Here is a 13,646-nt window from a genome sequence, read left to right as displayed (position 1 = left end):
ATATTATGCCAGGATAGGTACTATTTTCTAATCAAAAGATTTTTTTAAATGAACATATGTTTTACTTGGTATCCTATGATATTAATAAAAATATAAAGTTACCTAGTAAAATAATTGTTTTGATAAATATTTTCAGTGGTGTGCTTAAGAGTAATGTTTTCATCAAAATGTAAAAGCCAGTTTCATATCTTTTTGCCCATTTTTTCCCCCCAGTGGGGTTGTGCAACCCAATGAAATTATTTATAAATGTTTGCAGAAGAGTACTTTTGTTTCAAAGAGAATGCAGATACTTTATGTGGATACATAAAGAATGGCTAAGATTAAGGTAACAGAGATTCGTTTAAAAATAGGAATGGAAAAGTCATTCTTTTGAAATACCCCTTGAGCCCCATGGAAGAGAGTATTGTGCCTACCTTGGGAACCATGTTTCTAGTACTGTAGTATTACTACAGTGTACTGATCACAAGAATGGTGAATACTTTGTGGTTAACCAAATCATAGAGGCCTGATGGTTGGAAGGGCTCTTAGCATGCATGTCGTCCAGCTTCCCACACAGTTCTTGGTTTCCTCTTTAGCTTCCCTGTCAAATGGTACTTCCCTACCCTGTGTGAACCATTCGTGATAGGGTGAACTCCCTGCTCTCTGGCCAACCCTCTGGGGTTTTTAGAGAGTTCAAGTTGTTAGAAAGCACCTTCTAACCCTGCCTCACTATGAATTTGTTGTGCCAGGGCCCAGAGGAGGCCTCCTGAAGCTCCTTAAGGTTAGATGCTCAGTGGCCCTTTAAGACTTTTTCCCTGGGAGCTCCTAGCGCCGCAGCCTGGACTTCAGCTGTCATAGGGCCTGCCTACCCCCTTCTAGGTACTCTAGGTTTGGGCATTGCCCTGGGGTGATTGCTTCATTCCTAACAACCGAGCTAGCTCTCTGTTTGGGCTACCTTCTGCTGGTACTCTATGTTGAGTTTACCACCTTTTCTTGGGACTGCTGTCCCTTTTCACCTCTTCTGACTTTGGGTACTTTAAATGTCTAAATATACTACTGTATGTGTTTTTGAACAGTTTTGAATCTCTCCGTGGTCCAAGGTCCTTTACTGTGCTAAGTATACTTTCTGAGGTAGTGAAGAAAGTATTGTTTGTGCCTGGGCCCTGGATTATGAACCTGCCTCACCAGGCTTTCAGCTTCGAGTCAGCACCTTTTGAGTATGGCTGTTCAGCCAGTGATGTGATTTTTTACGTGGGAAAACACGTAAAATTTGAAGTTGCCTTTGAAGTGTTTCTTTTGCTCAGTAAAGGAAGTTAAAAGTTATAACGTAAATATACTTTTAAAAAAAAGGAAAAATTCAGATAATTCTTGACCATTTAGGGATTTATTTCAGATTTTGGATTATTTCTGATTTTAGTATTTAACAGCTTTCATTTGAACAAATTTGCCTTTGAATACATTGGAATTTTTTTTTTTTTTAAGATTTTTTATTTATTTGACAGAGGGAGATCACATGCAGGCAGAGAGAGAGAGGGAATCAGATCCCTGCTGAGCAGAGAGCCTGATGTGGGGCTTGATCCCAGGACCCTGAGATCATGACCCGAGCTGAAGGCAGAGGCTTTAACCCACTGAGCCACCCAGGCGCCCCAGGAATTTTTTTTTTTCTTGTTACAGCAGAGATGGTAGGGAAAGTGCTTATGAGAAAATTTTAAAGCTTATTCACTAAATGTTTATTGTCTGGTGTGTGCTAGATGTTGTAGGTAGGGATGCATTGATAAGGAGAGAAATGCTTAATAGTTCTTGGAGAATATAGTATATAAGGTGATATCGTCATTTAGCAAATCATCACACGTAATTATTTAAATGCTATAGGTACATGCCATGAGGAAAGGACACTCGCAAAAGCACGTAACAGGAGGTGCTGGGTTGGGACTGGGAGATTCCGTAGAGCCTTCCTAGAGAAAGTAATGTTTAGTCTGACCTAAGATTGGTTCTGTTGAACCAGTCTTTACAATCGTGAATTATTAAAAGATAATAGTACTGTTGCTAATGAGATCAGAAAGCCTTCCTCGATTACAGGATCCTTTTTGGATTGGCATTAGCATTTGATGGCATGGAAGACAGCATCACAGTTCACTCAGACATCCCTAAATACTCAGCCACTGCTGGGGTACCCGCCCCCTGGTTTTCTTTCTGCACAGAATCAGAATGCTACAAGAATTTATTGCCTCCAGCTCTCTCATTTGCCCTACCATCCTGTTCATTCTTTGCTCTGTTGCGGAGTTTGGCAAGAGAAGTAACTAACTTCTTTGAAAGCATTTGGAAGCAGGATAAACAAAGTGCATGTTGTGTTCTAGATATTTTGGGAAGTAGAAAAATGGTTTATTAATAACATATTTCAAGGAGATGAAAGTCTACGCTTGATTTTGTTCAGGCAAGGAGTTCAAAAATGCAGTTACCAAAATCATATCACTAGGGAGCTTTCAAAGGAAGGCTCTGGATGCTCTCATTCTTCTTCTTTTAAGCCCATTTTCTGCTGTTGGAAGAACAAGGGAAGTTGCTGGTTTCCTTTGCTTTTGAACCTGATTAAGGACTTGACCAGCTGAGATCTTAATCTCATTTTGAAGTTATTTGAGCAATAGCAAAATGTGACTTGTAGGCCCATGGCCCTGTAGTTTGGGGTACATCTTACTTATGTATCAGAGAGCTCCTCCGTGATTGTGAACTTAGGGGAACATTTTAAACACTGTGTGCCTTTTCCTCATATATCAGTGTTTAAATTCTGGAAAGGCAAATAGATCTCCACATTTACTTTAACTGACCTTTGTTTTTGTTTGTTTGTTTTTTAGAGATTTTATTTATTTATTTGATAGAGACACTGCAAGAGAGGAAACACAAGCAGGGGGAGTGGGAGAGGGAGAAGCAGGCTTCCCACTGCTTGGGGAGCCTGATGCGGGGCTCTATCCCAGGACTCTGGGATCATGACCAGAGCCGAAGGCCAGTTTTATTTAAACCTTTGGAAATTTGGATATTAGACATGCCTAGGATTTAGGTCACTTTGCAGAAGGGAATGATTTTTAAAGGGGAATGATTCTTAAAACATTATGTACTTAAATATTTATTTATATCTATAATAAATATAAGAATATATTAATGTCTTAATAATGGATATTAATATTATATAGTACATAGATAAGCCATGCACTTAAATTTATCTCAATATATTAATATTATTAATTTGTTACATTAATAATCTAAATTGATATAATATATATATCCCAAATGAGATTGTGAAGTTAGCGGTTATTCCATTCCTATTCAAATATGACCTGTCTAATTTTACAACATTTGAAAACAGATTTCTTACAAAAAAGTCATCCTTTCCTAAATGAAATGGAGTGAAGACAAGGTTGCCCCTTATGTAACACTGAGAATTTTACTGGGGTCCAAGATGCATATTGAGTAGGCAGAAAAAAGCACTGTGTTTCAGAATTAGACTGCTCTGGAGCTGCACTGCTCCTGCCACCCGCCAATTTAGTTTACAATTGTTTTCGAGCACCTGCTGTGGCTTGAGCATGAAGCTGGGGCTGGTGGTATAAAAATGAACAGAACAGAGAGGATCCTGGCCCTTGTGCAGCTTAGGATATGTACGTGTGTGTGCCGCTTCCATTTCGTATACTGTTGCTTTTCATTGCCATTGTACATATTTCCTTCATTTGATCACTGTTTCAGGTAGGAGAGAGATGCATTTTCACTTGATAGAAATTGGCAAAGAATTTTGGCACTGGGCTACTCTAGAAGGAAAAGTCAGCTTTCCAGATAGAAAGCACATTATTGTTTCTCTATTGTTCTGGGCACACGTGATACTGACTTATGAAATTTCACAAACAATAACGCAGAGAAATGTCAAACTCACTGAAATTCAGGATCAACATTTGGGGAGTGGAAGCATTAGGCCTATATTGTAATGTAACTTAAAATTATCTGGGAATAAGAGTAAGACCAAAGTAGTTATTTATAGTGGCTCAGAAACCTCCCATTGGCCATCAGATCATGGTGTTAAGTCTGCCTTGAGTTAATGATTTCAATTTTAATTGCATCTCTGTGTAAGGAGAACAAAACCAAGTTTGGCCTTTAACTGCCAATGAGGATAGCCATATATTTAGTAGAAAATTTTGACTTTTTTTTTTTTTTTATTCAAGTTAGGTGATTTGGAGACTTATAGATAAACTTTGGGAAAGTTAATCTTTCTCTTTTCAAAATAAAGATAGTCTCAAAAAATTTTAGGGTTTGCAGATTTATATTAGAATCTAAATGGTATCATAGGTAGGCAAAAAAAAAAGGAATAAGGTACTTTGTACAAATGTACAAATAGTAAAAGAATAAATTTCTATTCAATATATAATTAATTTTCCTTTCATTTAAGATACTCAAATAATAATATAATAATAATAATAAGCAATTCCATTGTTTTACTGTGTAGTTTATCCTATACAATGGAGGAAGGTCAGAGACATGCCTTGTTTCTCCCCTATGTTATACTCCTCTTTGTGGTAGAGATCTGGTTTTGGTCATTGTACAATATGTTACTAAGCCATAGTGATGGATTCTTTTTAATAGATTACTTTAAAATAAAATGAATTATGGTCAGTGAAATATTTTAAAATTTCCTTTATAATAAAGGTTAATTTTGCTCCTCCATAGAGTAGGGTGTGACATAACATGCCCACATTAAAAAAGAGAATTTGTCCCTAGAACTTTGTTCATAAAACTAGAATCAACCTTCTAGGCAGATCTTTCACCTGTGTAGGAAAGAGGTTACTTCTGAGTATTGGCAATATAAATGTCTTGGGGCTGTTACGACAAAATATCATAGATAAACAACAGACATTTGTTTCTCATGGTATGGAGCCTGGAAGTTTCAAGATCAGGGTGATGGCAGATTTGGTGTCTGGTGAAGTTGAGTGTAGACATTACTTAAATAAATAAATAAAGTAGGGCTAATAATACTATCTGCATCAAAAGGTTGCTGGGAAGGAATGAATGAAAAAGCAAGTAAAACACTATGCTCACACAGAGTAAGCTAGCATGAAAGTTACATCTTTTTAAATACAATTAGCATTTTCTTTGGTTGTTAGACTCGTCAGCTTCCTGTATTTTTTTTTTTTAGATTTTATTTATTTATTTGACAGACAGAGATCACAAGTAGGCAGAAAAGCAGGCAGAGAGAGGAGGAAGCAAGCTCCCTGCTGAGCAGAGAGCCCAATGGGGGGCTCAGTCCCAGGACTCTGGGATCATGACCTGAGCTGAAGGCAGAGGCTTTAACCCACTGAGCCACCCAGGCGCCCCAGTTTTCTGTGTTTTAAAGATTAGGTTTAGAGTTCTTGTGGCTTAGGATTCAGAGGTGGCAAAAATATTGTAGATGCTGGCTCATAGCTATGTGACATGACCCAGTTGTTTAACCCTTTAAGGCCTAGTTTTGCCACTTCATTAATTAAGATAGAAAGCAAGTTGGTTGAAGCAGTAAATATGTTCATAATCCTAATAAATGTAAATGGATTATATTTGCCCACAAAATGACAGAAACACTTGGATTAGATTTAAAAATAAGAGACATAACTAAAACCTAAAACAAAATAGAAGGTGAAATAGTAGAATGGAAAAAAAATATACTAGGCATATTTTATTATTATCAATGAATGAGTTAATGTGTGAATAGGGAGAAAATTATTATTACCAATGAATGAGTTAATGTGTGAATAGGGAGAAAAGAGGCTATTTCAATGTTAAACAGCCCACCAAGAAGACAAAGTAGTTATAATTTGTATGTATCCAGGAAATTAAAAGGAAAATTTGATATATCCACACTCACAATGGGAGATTTTAACCTATTCTGTCATTGATAAATAAAACCAACAAAAGTTAGCTAGAGTATTTGAGGACTACCTTTATAAACAATGGTTAATTATTAAACAGGTCTCTGAGCATACTTCCTCTCAGAATGGTCTGAGTCTCTGAATTTTGGCTAGTTTGTACAGCTGTGTCATGCTTTTTGTATAGTTGATGTGTTTCTGTAAAGCTGCAAGTCAACTGGTAATTTTAAAAGTGAATGATACTGGGGTAGTTGGCTGGCTCAGTCAGTAGCGCATGTGACTCTTGATCTCAGGATCATTTTGGGCATAGAGCTTACTTAATAAAAGCAAATGATGCTTTTATAAAGGACTGGATGCATGACTTGGTTAATTGTCACACTAGAACTTATACTTGTCTTGGTTTTGTGAACAGGGAACTCTGAATATTTAGGATGGTGTCTTGGACCTTATGGTGAAACTAGCTCCATGAACCTGAATAATAGTAGGTTAGCTGGGTTTCTCCATCCTTGTGGTTTCTTGCACATATTCCTCTTTGTTGACCATTTGATTCATGCTGCAGAATGCCTCAGTGGACACATTGGAAATAGGGTGTGACTCAAATCTTACTTTTTGGAGACAGTACAGTTGAGAGGATTGAGGCAGATCTCTTCTGGGTCTTTTGCTGGAAATTGTCAGACCCACAGCTTGATCCCTTCAAAATCCCAGAGCAGAGCTTTTTTTAAAGATAGCACACCAACAGTCCAGAGTATGCTTTTTCAAGTCTTCTGTGAGTAAAGCGGGAGTGTTTTAAGTGTTTGCAGAACATTTGGGTCTGTGGCTTCTGCCAAAATAAGTGTTAGCATATGGTTTTCTTTTTCAGAAAGGATTGGCAAATGTTAAATTACCTTTTTCATTTTCATTTAATTTATTAGAGCTTTTAATTAAAATTGGGTATTAAGGAGTGATGTGTTTGTGTGTGGGGTGTGTGTGTGTGTGTGTGTATAGTGCCAGTGAAAATCCCATTTATTTTCTACTTGTTTCTTTACTTTCTGAAATCTGAGTAATCCTGTGTGTGTGTGTGTGTGTGTGTGTGTGTGTGTGTAGTGCCAGTGAAAATCCCATTTATTTTCTACTTGTTTCTTTACTTTCTGAAATCTGAGTAGTCCGGACAAAAAAATAAACTCTTGGTGGTTTAAAACTAAATTACAAAGAGAAACCTACGTGTTAATATGTACATGGAGAAGGACCTTACTAAATCTGTGTTTATATTTATCAGCAGCCTAGTCTAAAATTGTGACTTCCTTGAAAGCGGAGTGCCCAGGAGATCCAATGAGTATGTGTTTTGGCCTTTGTGCCTGATGGCGATAGTACCAGAGTGGCAGCTTGAATTGATGTTGACTCTGTGTCCTCAACTTCTAGACCTTCACCTACCAGCCTCCCACCCACCTAACCAGCCACAAACAAATAATTAGCAAGCACTTAATATTTCCGAGCACCCCACTAGGAGCCGAGAAGACAGAAGAACAATATGATAAAACATGACCTCAAGAGACAATGGCCTGGTGACAATAAGTAAATAAAAGTTTTGTACTTGTGAAACAGTCTTATAATGCTAAGTGACAGGTCAGCAGTGCAAAAGGTGTCTGGGATGGAGGACATATTCAGGGTTATCTAAAGTTGTCTTAATTCAGAACAGGAGGTAGTGGTGGTAACTGATAAGAGGTAGATTCAGTAAGGTAATAACCTAAAACTAGGATTTGTGGAGAGCAGAAAAAGCTATTTCCAGTTCGTTTGGAGGTAAGTCAAGAGCCTGATCCCCCCCCCCCCCCCCCAGGAGCTACAAGAGCTTAGGACAGGAGTATTGAGACCAGGCTGTAGAGCTGGTCAGAGTTCCCTTGTGAAGGAGTCCCCTTTTTCTTCAAAGGTTTTGGGACATTATTCTGAAGGCATGGGCCTCAGTGGGTTTTAGTCACAGGAATGAAATCATTGGCCTTACATTTGAGAAGGTCCCTCTGGTGGCAATATCAGGGAAAGGGTAGGGTGAGTTGCTGGAAAAAGAAGAAACTGTTGTTTGAGCTAATTCCTGGTTGTCAGGAGGTAAAAGCAGCCTTGGAGGCTGAAGCTGGGAGGGAGAAATGAGGGAGGACAGCCAGGTGTCTAGCTGAGGTAACTGGAAGAAAGGAGGGGATGCCATTCAGCAAGGGAGTGATGGGAAGGAAATGGGGTCTGGAGGAGGAATTACGGGCTTAGTTTTAGACACTGGCCTGGTCATCCTTAGGACCTCTGCATTTAGCTGTCCAGAGAGCAACTGTCAACATAGGGGAGGAGTCCAAGATTGGGGAGTGGGTAACATCACCCAAGGAGATTTTATACAGAAACAGAAGAGGGCCGTGGAAGGAAACTTGGGAGATAATTATAAAGAACAAAAACCTGTGCGTTTATCTACTACCTGTGTCACGGGGAAAACAGATTTGGTATCTTGGAAGTAAACAGATAAGATATTTTCCCTCTGGGCTTTGCCAGGTATTGATTTATGTTATTTTAATCTAAAGAGGTGAACTAATAGAATACTACTGAAACTTGGAATGGTAATGTTCTGGCTTTTTTCTTGATGGTCATGACCTCGTAATGTAGCACCTGCAAGAGCTGTAGGGACCTATGTAGCTTCTCAACATAAAGGCTTTCCCTTGCCTGGAATGCTATTTCTCTTGATCTGGGCATGACCTGTTCCTTTTTGACATTGAGATCCCACTTTAAATACTGACTCCCAGAGGCCTTCCCTGACCACTAGATCTGAAATATGAAATAACCTCAATCTCTCTTTTTTTCTTAAATTGAGGTACATTTGATGTATAACGTTATGTAACTTTAAGGAAATCAACAGCATTTTGGTCCCTAATGTAGGGACATTTGCTTTCTGGGTGTGGCATGATCATTTCCTCCTGATCTGTGTCTGTTTTGGTCTGCCAGTTTGAAGAAATAAAATTATTGTCTAATTATCAAAGCAGAAAATAATGAGCCTTTGGAATGTTTCTGTGTATCTTTGGGGAAATTCATTTATGGGATATAGAGTTAGAGAAGAGTAATTTGGTGGAGGGGTCTTGGTTTACATATTCCTTGTTTACACACACACATGCGCACACACACACACACACACACACACACACACAGACTTAGGGCAGAGAAGGTAGGTATGAATTTTAACCATCTTCTTAAAACCTAGCCACAAAAACATGGGTAGTATTCATATCACACCCAGGATATTATTGATTTTTATTCATTCAAGGATTATTTAATGAATTCCTGCTGTGGTGATCAAGTCGGTCAGCATCTAGGCCCACACTGAACCCATAGAGGCAATGAGAGCCATTCTCTGGGAGAAAAGATGTCGTGTTCCATGCCAACCTTATATAGTTAGTCCTTTCCTGCTTTCCAAATGGCGGACCCACCAGACACAGTTCCAAGATGGCCAGCTCTCCACTCTTCTCTTCTCATAATCTCCCCACAGCCATTTAAGAAGTACAGATTACCTCACTGACTGTGGAGACGCATGGCTGATACCACCTTGGGAAAATCTGGCCCTTTATAGATAACCTGTTGGAGACACCTCCATGTGTGATACACACTGCCCTCTCAGCTGGCTTTTGTTGAAGGAGGTTGGGGGATAATGGTGTTCACAGGGTACTGGACTTTTTGGAATCCCCATGCCCTGGGAACACTTACCCACATTTACCTTGACTCTGACTTTTCCTTTACGCTTAGGTTACTCCGTTGTTGCTATTGAATACTTAGAAGTACCATTTCACTGTGGTCCTGGTGGGGTTTAGGATGTTTTGCTTTAACATTACCCTGGAGGGGGAGGGGAAGACTCCATTATAACAAATTAGCTGTTTGATAGGATATTATCTTAGGACAGATGGAGCATTTTGAAGAAAAAAAATGACCCTGATATTCAAGTTCTTAGACACTCAAGTGAAACAATTGGATAAAAGAATAGCTGAAAGCATTGGTATTTCTTTTGTACACAGCCTTTTGCTTCCCATTTTTTAAGGAAAAATGGTATTATTAAAGAACAAACACCATTAAAGAAGAATATTTGGAACAAAATGTGCTTATGTGGTTTGAACGACTTATTTAAAGCTTAAGGAAAGGATTAGCACTTGCTTGTTGAGAAATCTTTGGAAAGCAGTCACTGATCTGGGGATAAGTCAGTGGTAGGAGGAAAGACGCGAGGGGGGAAATGGTGGGAGTGGGGCTTACTAAGGAGTCAGGTGTGGAGGGAGTTGGAGCCCCAGTAAATGGCTGCCGTGGAGGCCCTAGTGTGGCTTGTTCTCAGTGGTCAGCAGGTGGCACCAGATAGCCAGCACGAATTCCGAGAGGTACGTAGTGTTTAGATTTGACCTTGGGTTGGGTTAAATTGCACTTTTTCTGCTTTCAGAAATTTGGAATTCATAATAACTTCATATTTGTTTTTCCTCATAGAGATGGCTGAATTTTATGAAAGCCTTTGGTATTGACATTGTTCTGAAAATTAACCACCTCCAAGGTCAAATGGTACATGACACGATTGACTTCTTTTTTTGAAGGGAGTTATGACTCGGTGTTGAAAGCGACAAACAGATCAATATAACGTACTTATTAGCTTACGCTCCTGTGATTTTTTTTGTGTGTGTTTTTATGGAATCTGGTAAATACATTGCTAATGTAGATGTTAAAGTTAATCTACTGATAAGTTTATATTGTTGCGATTGATTATGTCTATGTGATTGGTAGCCAGGATTTTACTCCCATCCAAATACTTGTGTTTGAGCGACAGTGGGTGATTATATGGGTCATTGACTTCTTCATTCCTCCAACAAGCTGTCCTGCTTCTCAACATAAAGGTTTTCCCTTGCCTGGAATGCTGTTTCTCTTGATCTGGGCGTGACCTCTTCCTTTTTGACATTGATATCTCACTTTAAATACTGACTCCCAGAGGCCTTCCCTGACCACTAGATCTGAAATATGAAATAGCCTCAATCTCTCTTTTTTTCTTAAATGAAAGTACATTTGATGTATAATGTTATGTAAACTTAAGGAAATCAACAGCATGTTGGTTTGATATATTTCTGTATTGCAATATGATCACTACTGTAGCATTAGATGCACGTCTGTCACATCATGTAATTAGCATTTTTTTTTGGTGGTGTTAACAGTAAGACCTAGTCTCTTAGCAACTTTGAAGTTTATAATACAGTGCAGTTGATCACGACTCTTGCCTCACTCCACTTTTTTATTTTCTTTCAACTGTTTTGCCTTTTTTTGTGTGCTTTTTGTCCGGCTCCTCCTACAAGGCCATAGGTTTCCCTGGAGCTGAGTCCTTATCTTGTTTGCTGTTATCCCTAGCATCTGAAACAGTGTTGAGCACGTAGTAAGTCCTCAGTGCATTCTGGTTCAGTGGATGCATCATAGCTGTATTGAAGAGGGAAGCAGCTAAAGGTATTCTCATAATTCTCTGAGGGCATTTTGATGAGGTGAAGATAGCAGTAGATCAAAAGTTGAGGGCCAGGTTTTTGTTTCTCATTTGTTCCTGTAGAATACTACCTGGGTAGGTCCCTGAGAATTGGGTATTGGTCAGAGAATTTGTAAATAACAGCAATATAAATAATTGTAGTCATTCCTTAATAAGCCTCTGCTGTACACTGGAACAGTTGTTAGTGACTTACATTTACTATCTCACTTGATCTTAGGCATCTGTTTTATAGTAGGAATGAGATATTTAGGTCAAACGATCTGTTCTCTTATATAACATTTTATGAATTTCCAGGAGAAGCTAAAAGATTATAGTACAGAGTAGAAATAAATGAGTTCATTCAGAAGCCCCAAGTAGATATTCATCTAGTTCCAAAAGAACTTTAAAATTGCAAACCTTATGGGGTGCCCGAGTTACTCAGTGGGTTAAGCCTCTGCCTTCAGATCAGGTCACAGTCCCAGGGTCCTGGGATCGAGCCCCACATTGGGCTCTCTGCTCAGCAGGGAACCTGCTTCCTCCTCCCCCTCTGCCTGCCTCTCTGCCTACTTGTGATCTCTCTCTCTCTCTGTCAAATAAATAAATTCTTAAAAAAAATTTGCAAAGCTTAAACTTTAAAAAGGGGGCGGGAAACCCACCGTGGATTGGGTGCCCATCATTTCATTCAGTCCTCTGAACAACATGGAGATTATCTTTCCTTTTTAATGGTTGGGGAAACTGAGGCTCAGAGATGTTAAGTACACTGGCCAAGGTCACACACGTGTTATGAGGCAGTGCTGAGGTTCCAAATCATCTTCAATTGACCCCAGAAATCTGTTCTTGACTTGTAGGAATTGTTTGGGCTTTTACTCACCTCTAACCCAGTGGGCTTCATGGGGACGAAGCACGCTTTAGACATCTAAATCAGGTTTTCTTTCTCTTTCTCACAGAACTCTAAGAAGGAGCTGATGTGGAGGAGCAGCTGAGACAGTTCAAGATGACGACCACAGTAGCCACAGACTATGACAACATTGAGATCCAACAGCAGTACAGCGATGTCAACAACCGCTGGGACGTGGATGACTGGGACAATGAGAACAGCTCTGCGAGGCTCTTTGAGCGGTCCCGCATCAAGGCTTTGGCAGGTAAGTCCCATCATGTCCTGTTACGGAGGCCCAGGGGCCCTTATAGCTCCCTTTAAAATCACCCGCCCTGTCTCTGCTACAAGAAGGTCAGCTCACCTCTGCTTATATATGTACCAGGAGAGCAAGCTGCCCATTGCATAAGATATCCAGGTCCATATTTGGAGAGTTGTCCATCCTAAGGCCAAAATGATTGATTTTTTTTGAGCTGCCCTAGGTTTGTAAGAATTTTTGACTCCTCTTACATTTCAAAATAATGCAGCTTACTGGGCTATATGCAGAAAAATACACAAATTAGCCTGTGTGCTTTATTATATTAGTTGACTTGACTTGTTACAGTAGTAGAATGCTTACTTTGAGTACAAAGGGTAGTTGGTATCCCATGCGAGGGTTTTAGATGTAAAAAAGCAATAGCTTTATCTGGTAAGGGCATGTTTAATGCTACAATGGGTACGTTTGCTATTGATTCATTAAAATTAGCAGAAACACATCCTCCCTTTGTGATCTCTCACTCCCTTTTTGCTGTTGAATACTTAGAACATACTTTCACCCTCGCCATAGTTGGGGTGGGAAGTGTCTTACCCTGAAATTGCCCTGAAAATCCAGAAGCGGTTCCATCAAGATGAAAACTCAGCAATGCTGAATACATGTAAACTAGAGATCAAAGCAGAGTCATTTAAGGTCTTGCATCTGTACTTTGAGATTTCAGATCAAATGCTTTCCAAATGAAAAAAGTGGGTTAATGATTTTTTTTCTTAATTTCTTTGATTATTACCCATAAATTGTAGCCATGTCAGACAGGTAAGTTTACTGTTAATTGTTCATATAGCTGACTTCTCTTGTTACCTTTATGGTGTCATCTGGTTATGATACTTGTGTTGTTCAGAGTTTTCTTGACTGTAAGCAATAGGAAACCTAACTCAAAGTGGTTTAAATGATAAAGAGAATATATTGGTCACACTGAAGACAAATTTGGCCTTTAAAGCAAGACTTACTCCTGGGCTTAAAAGGTGTGATCAGGGCCCAGTTTTTTTCTCTATATTTTTGGCCTTGTAGCTCCAAGATGACTGTCCCAGGTCCCAGATCTGCCTGTAGGATATCCAGGAGAAAAGAACACTTGTGCTGCCCCAGTATTTCTACCATGGCCCTAGGAGCAGTCTCACTGGCCTGACTGATCCTGACTTG

At 39.3% G+C, this 13,646-nt stretch overlaps 1 protein-coding gene across 4 annotated transcripts in view; it reads left to right on the top strand.

Annotated features, from left to right (window-relative positions):
* SPTBN1 (spectrin beta, non-erythrocytic 1) overlaps nucleotides 1-13,646 on the top strand; it is a 195,985-nt gene that overhangs the window by 41,035 nt on the left and 141,304 nt on the right. For all 4 annotated transcript variants that reach the window (XM_082743544.1, XM_082743545.1, XM_082743546.1 and 1 more), the window contains exon 2: nucleotides 12,270-12,464. In XM_082743544.1, the coding sequence (XP_082599670.1) occupies nucleotides 12,317-12,464 (148 nt within the window). In that variant the 5' untranslated portion in view covers nucleotides 12,270-12,316. The remainder of the gene's footprint in view (nucleotides 1-12,269; nucleotides 12,465-13,646) is intronic.

Source organism: Mustela nivalis (genome assembly GCF_964662115.1).
Source record: "Mustela nivalis genome assembly, chromosome: 8".
Classification (NCBI taxonomy): Eukaryota; Metazoa; Chordata; class Mammalia; order Carnivora; family Mustelidae; genus Mustela; species Mustela nivalis.
The sequence above is the reverse complement of the archived record's forward strand: the minus strand, read 5'-3'. Positions and strand labels throughout refer to the sequence as shown.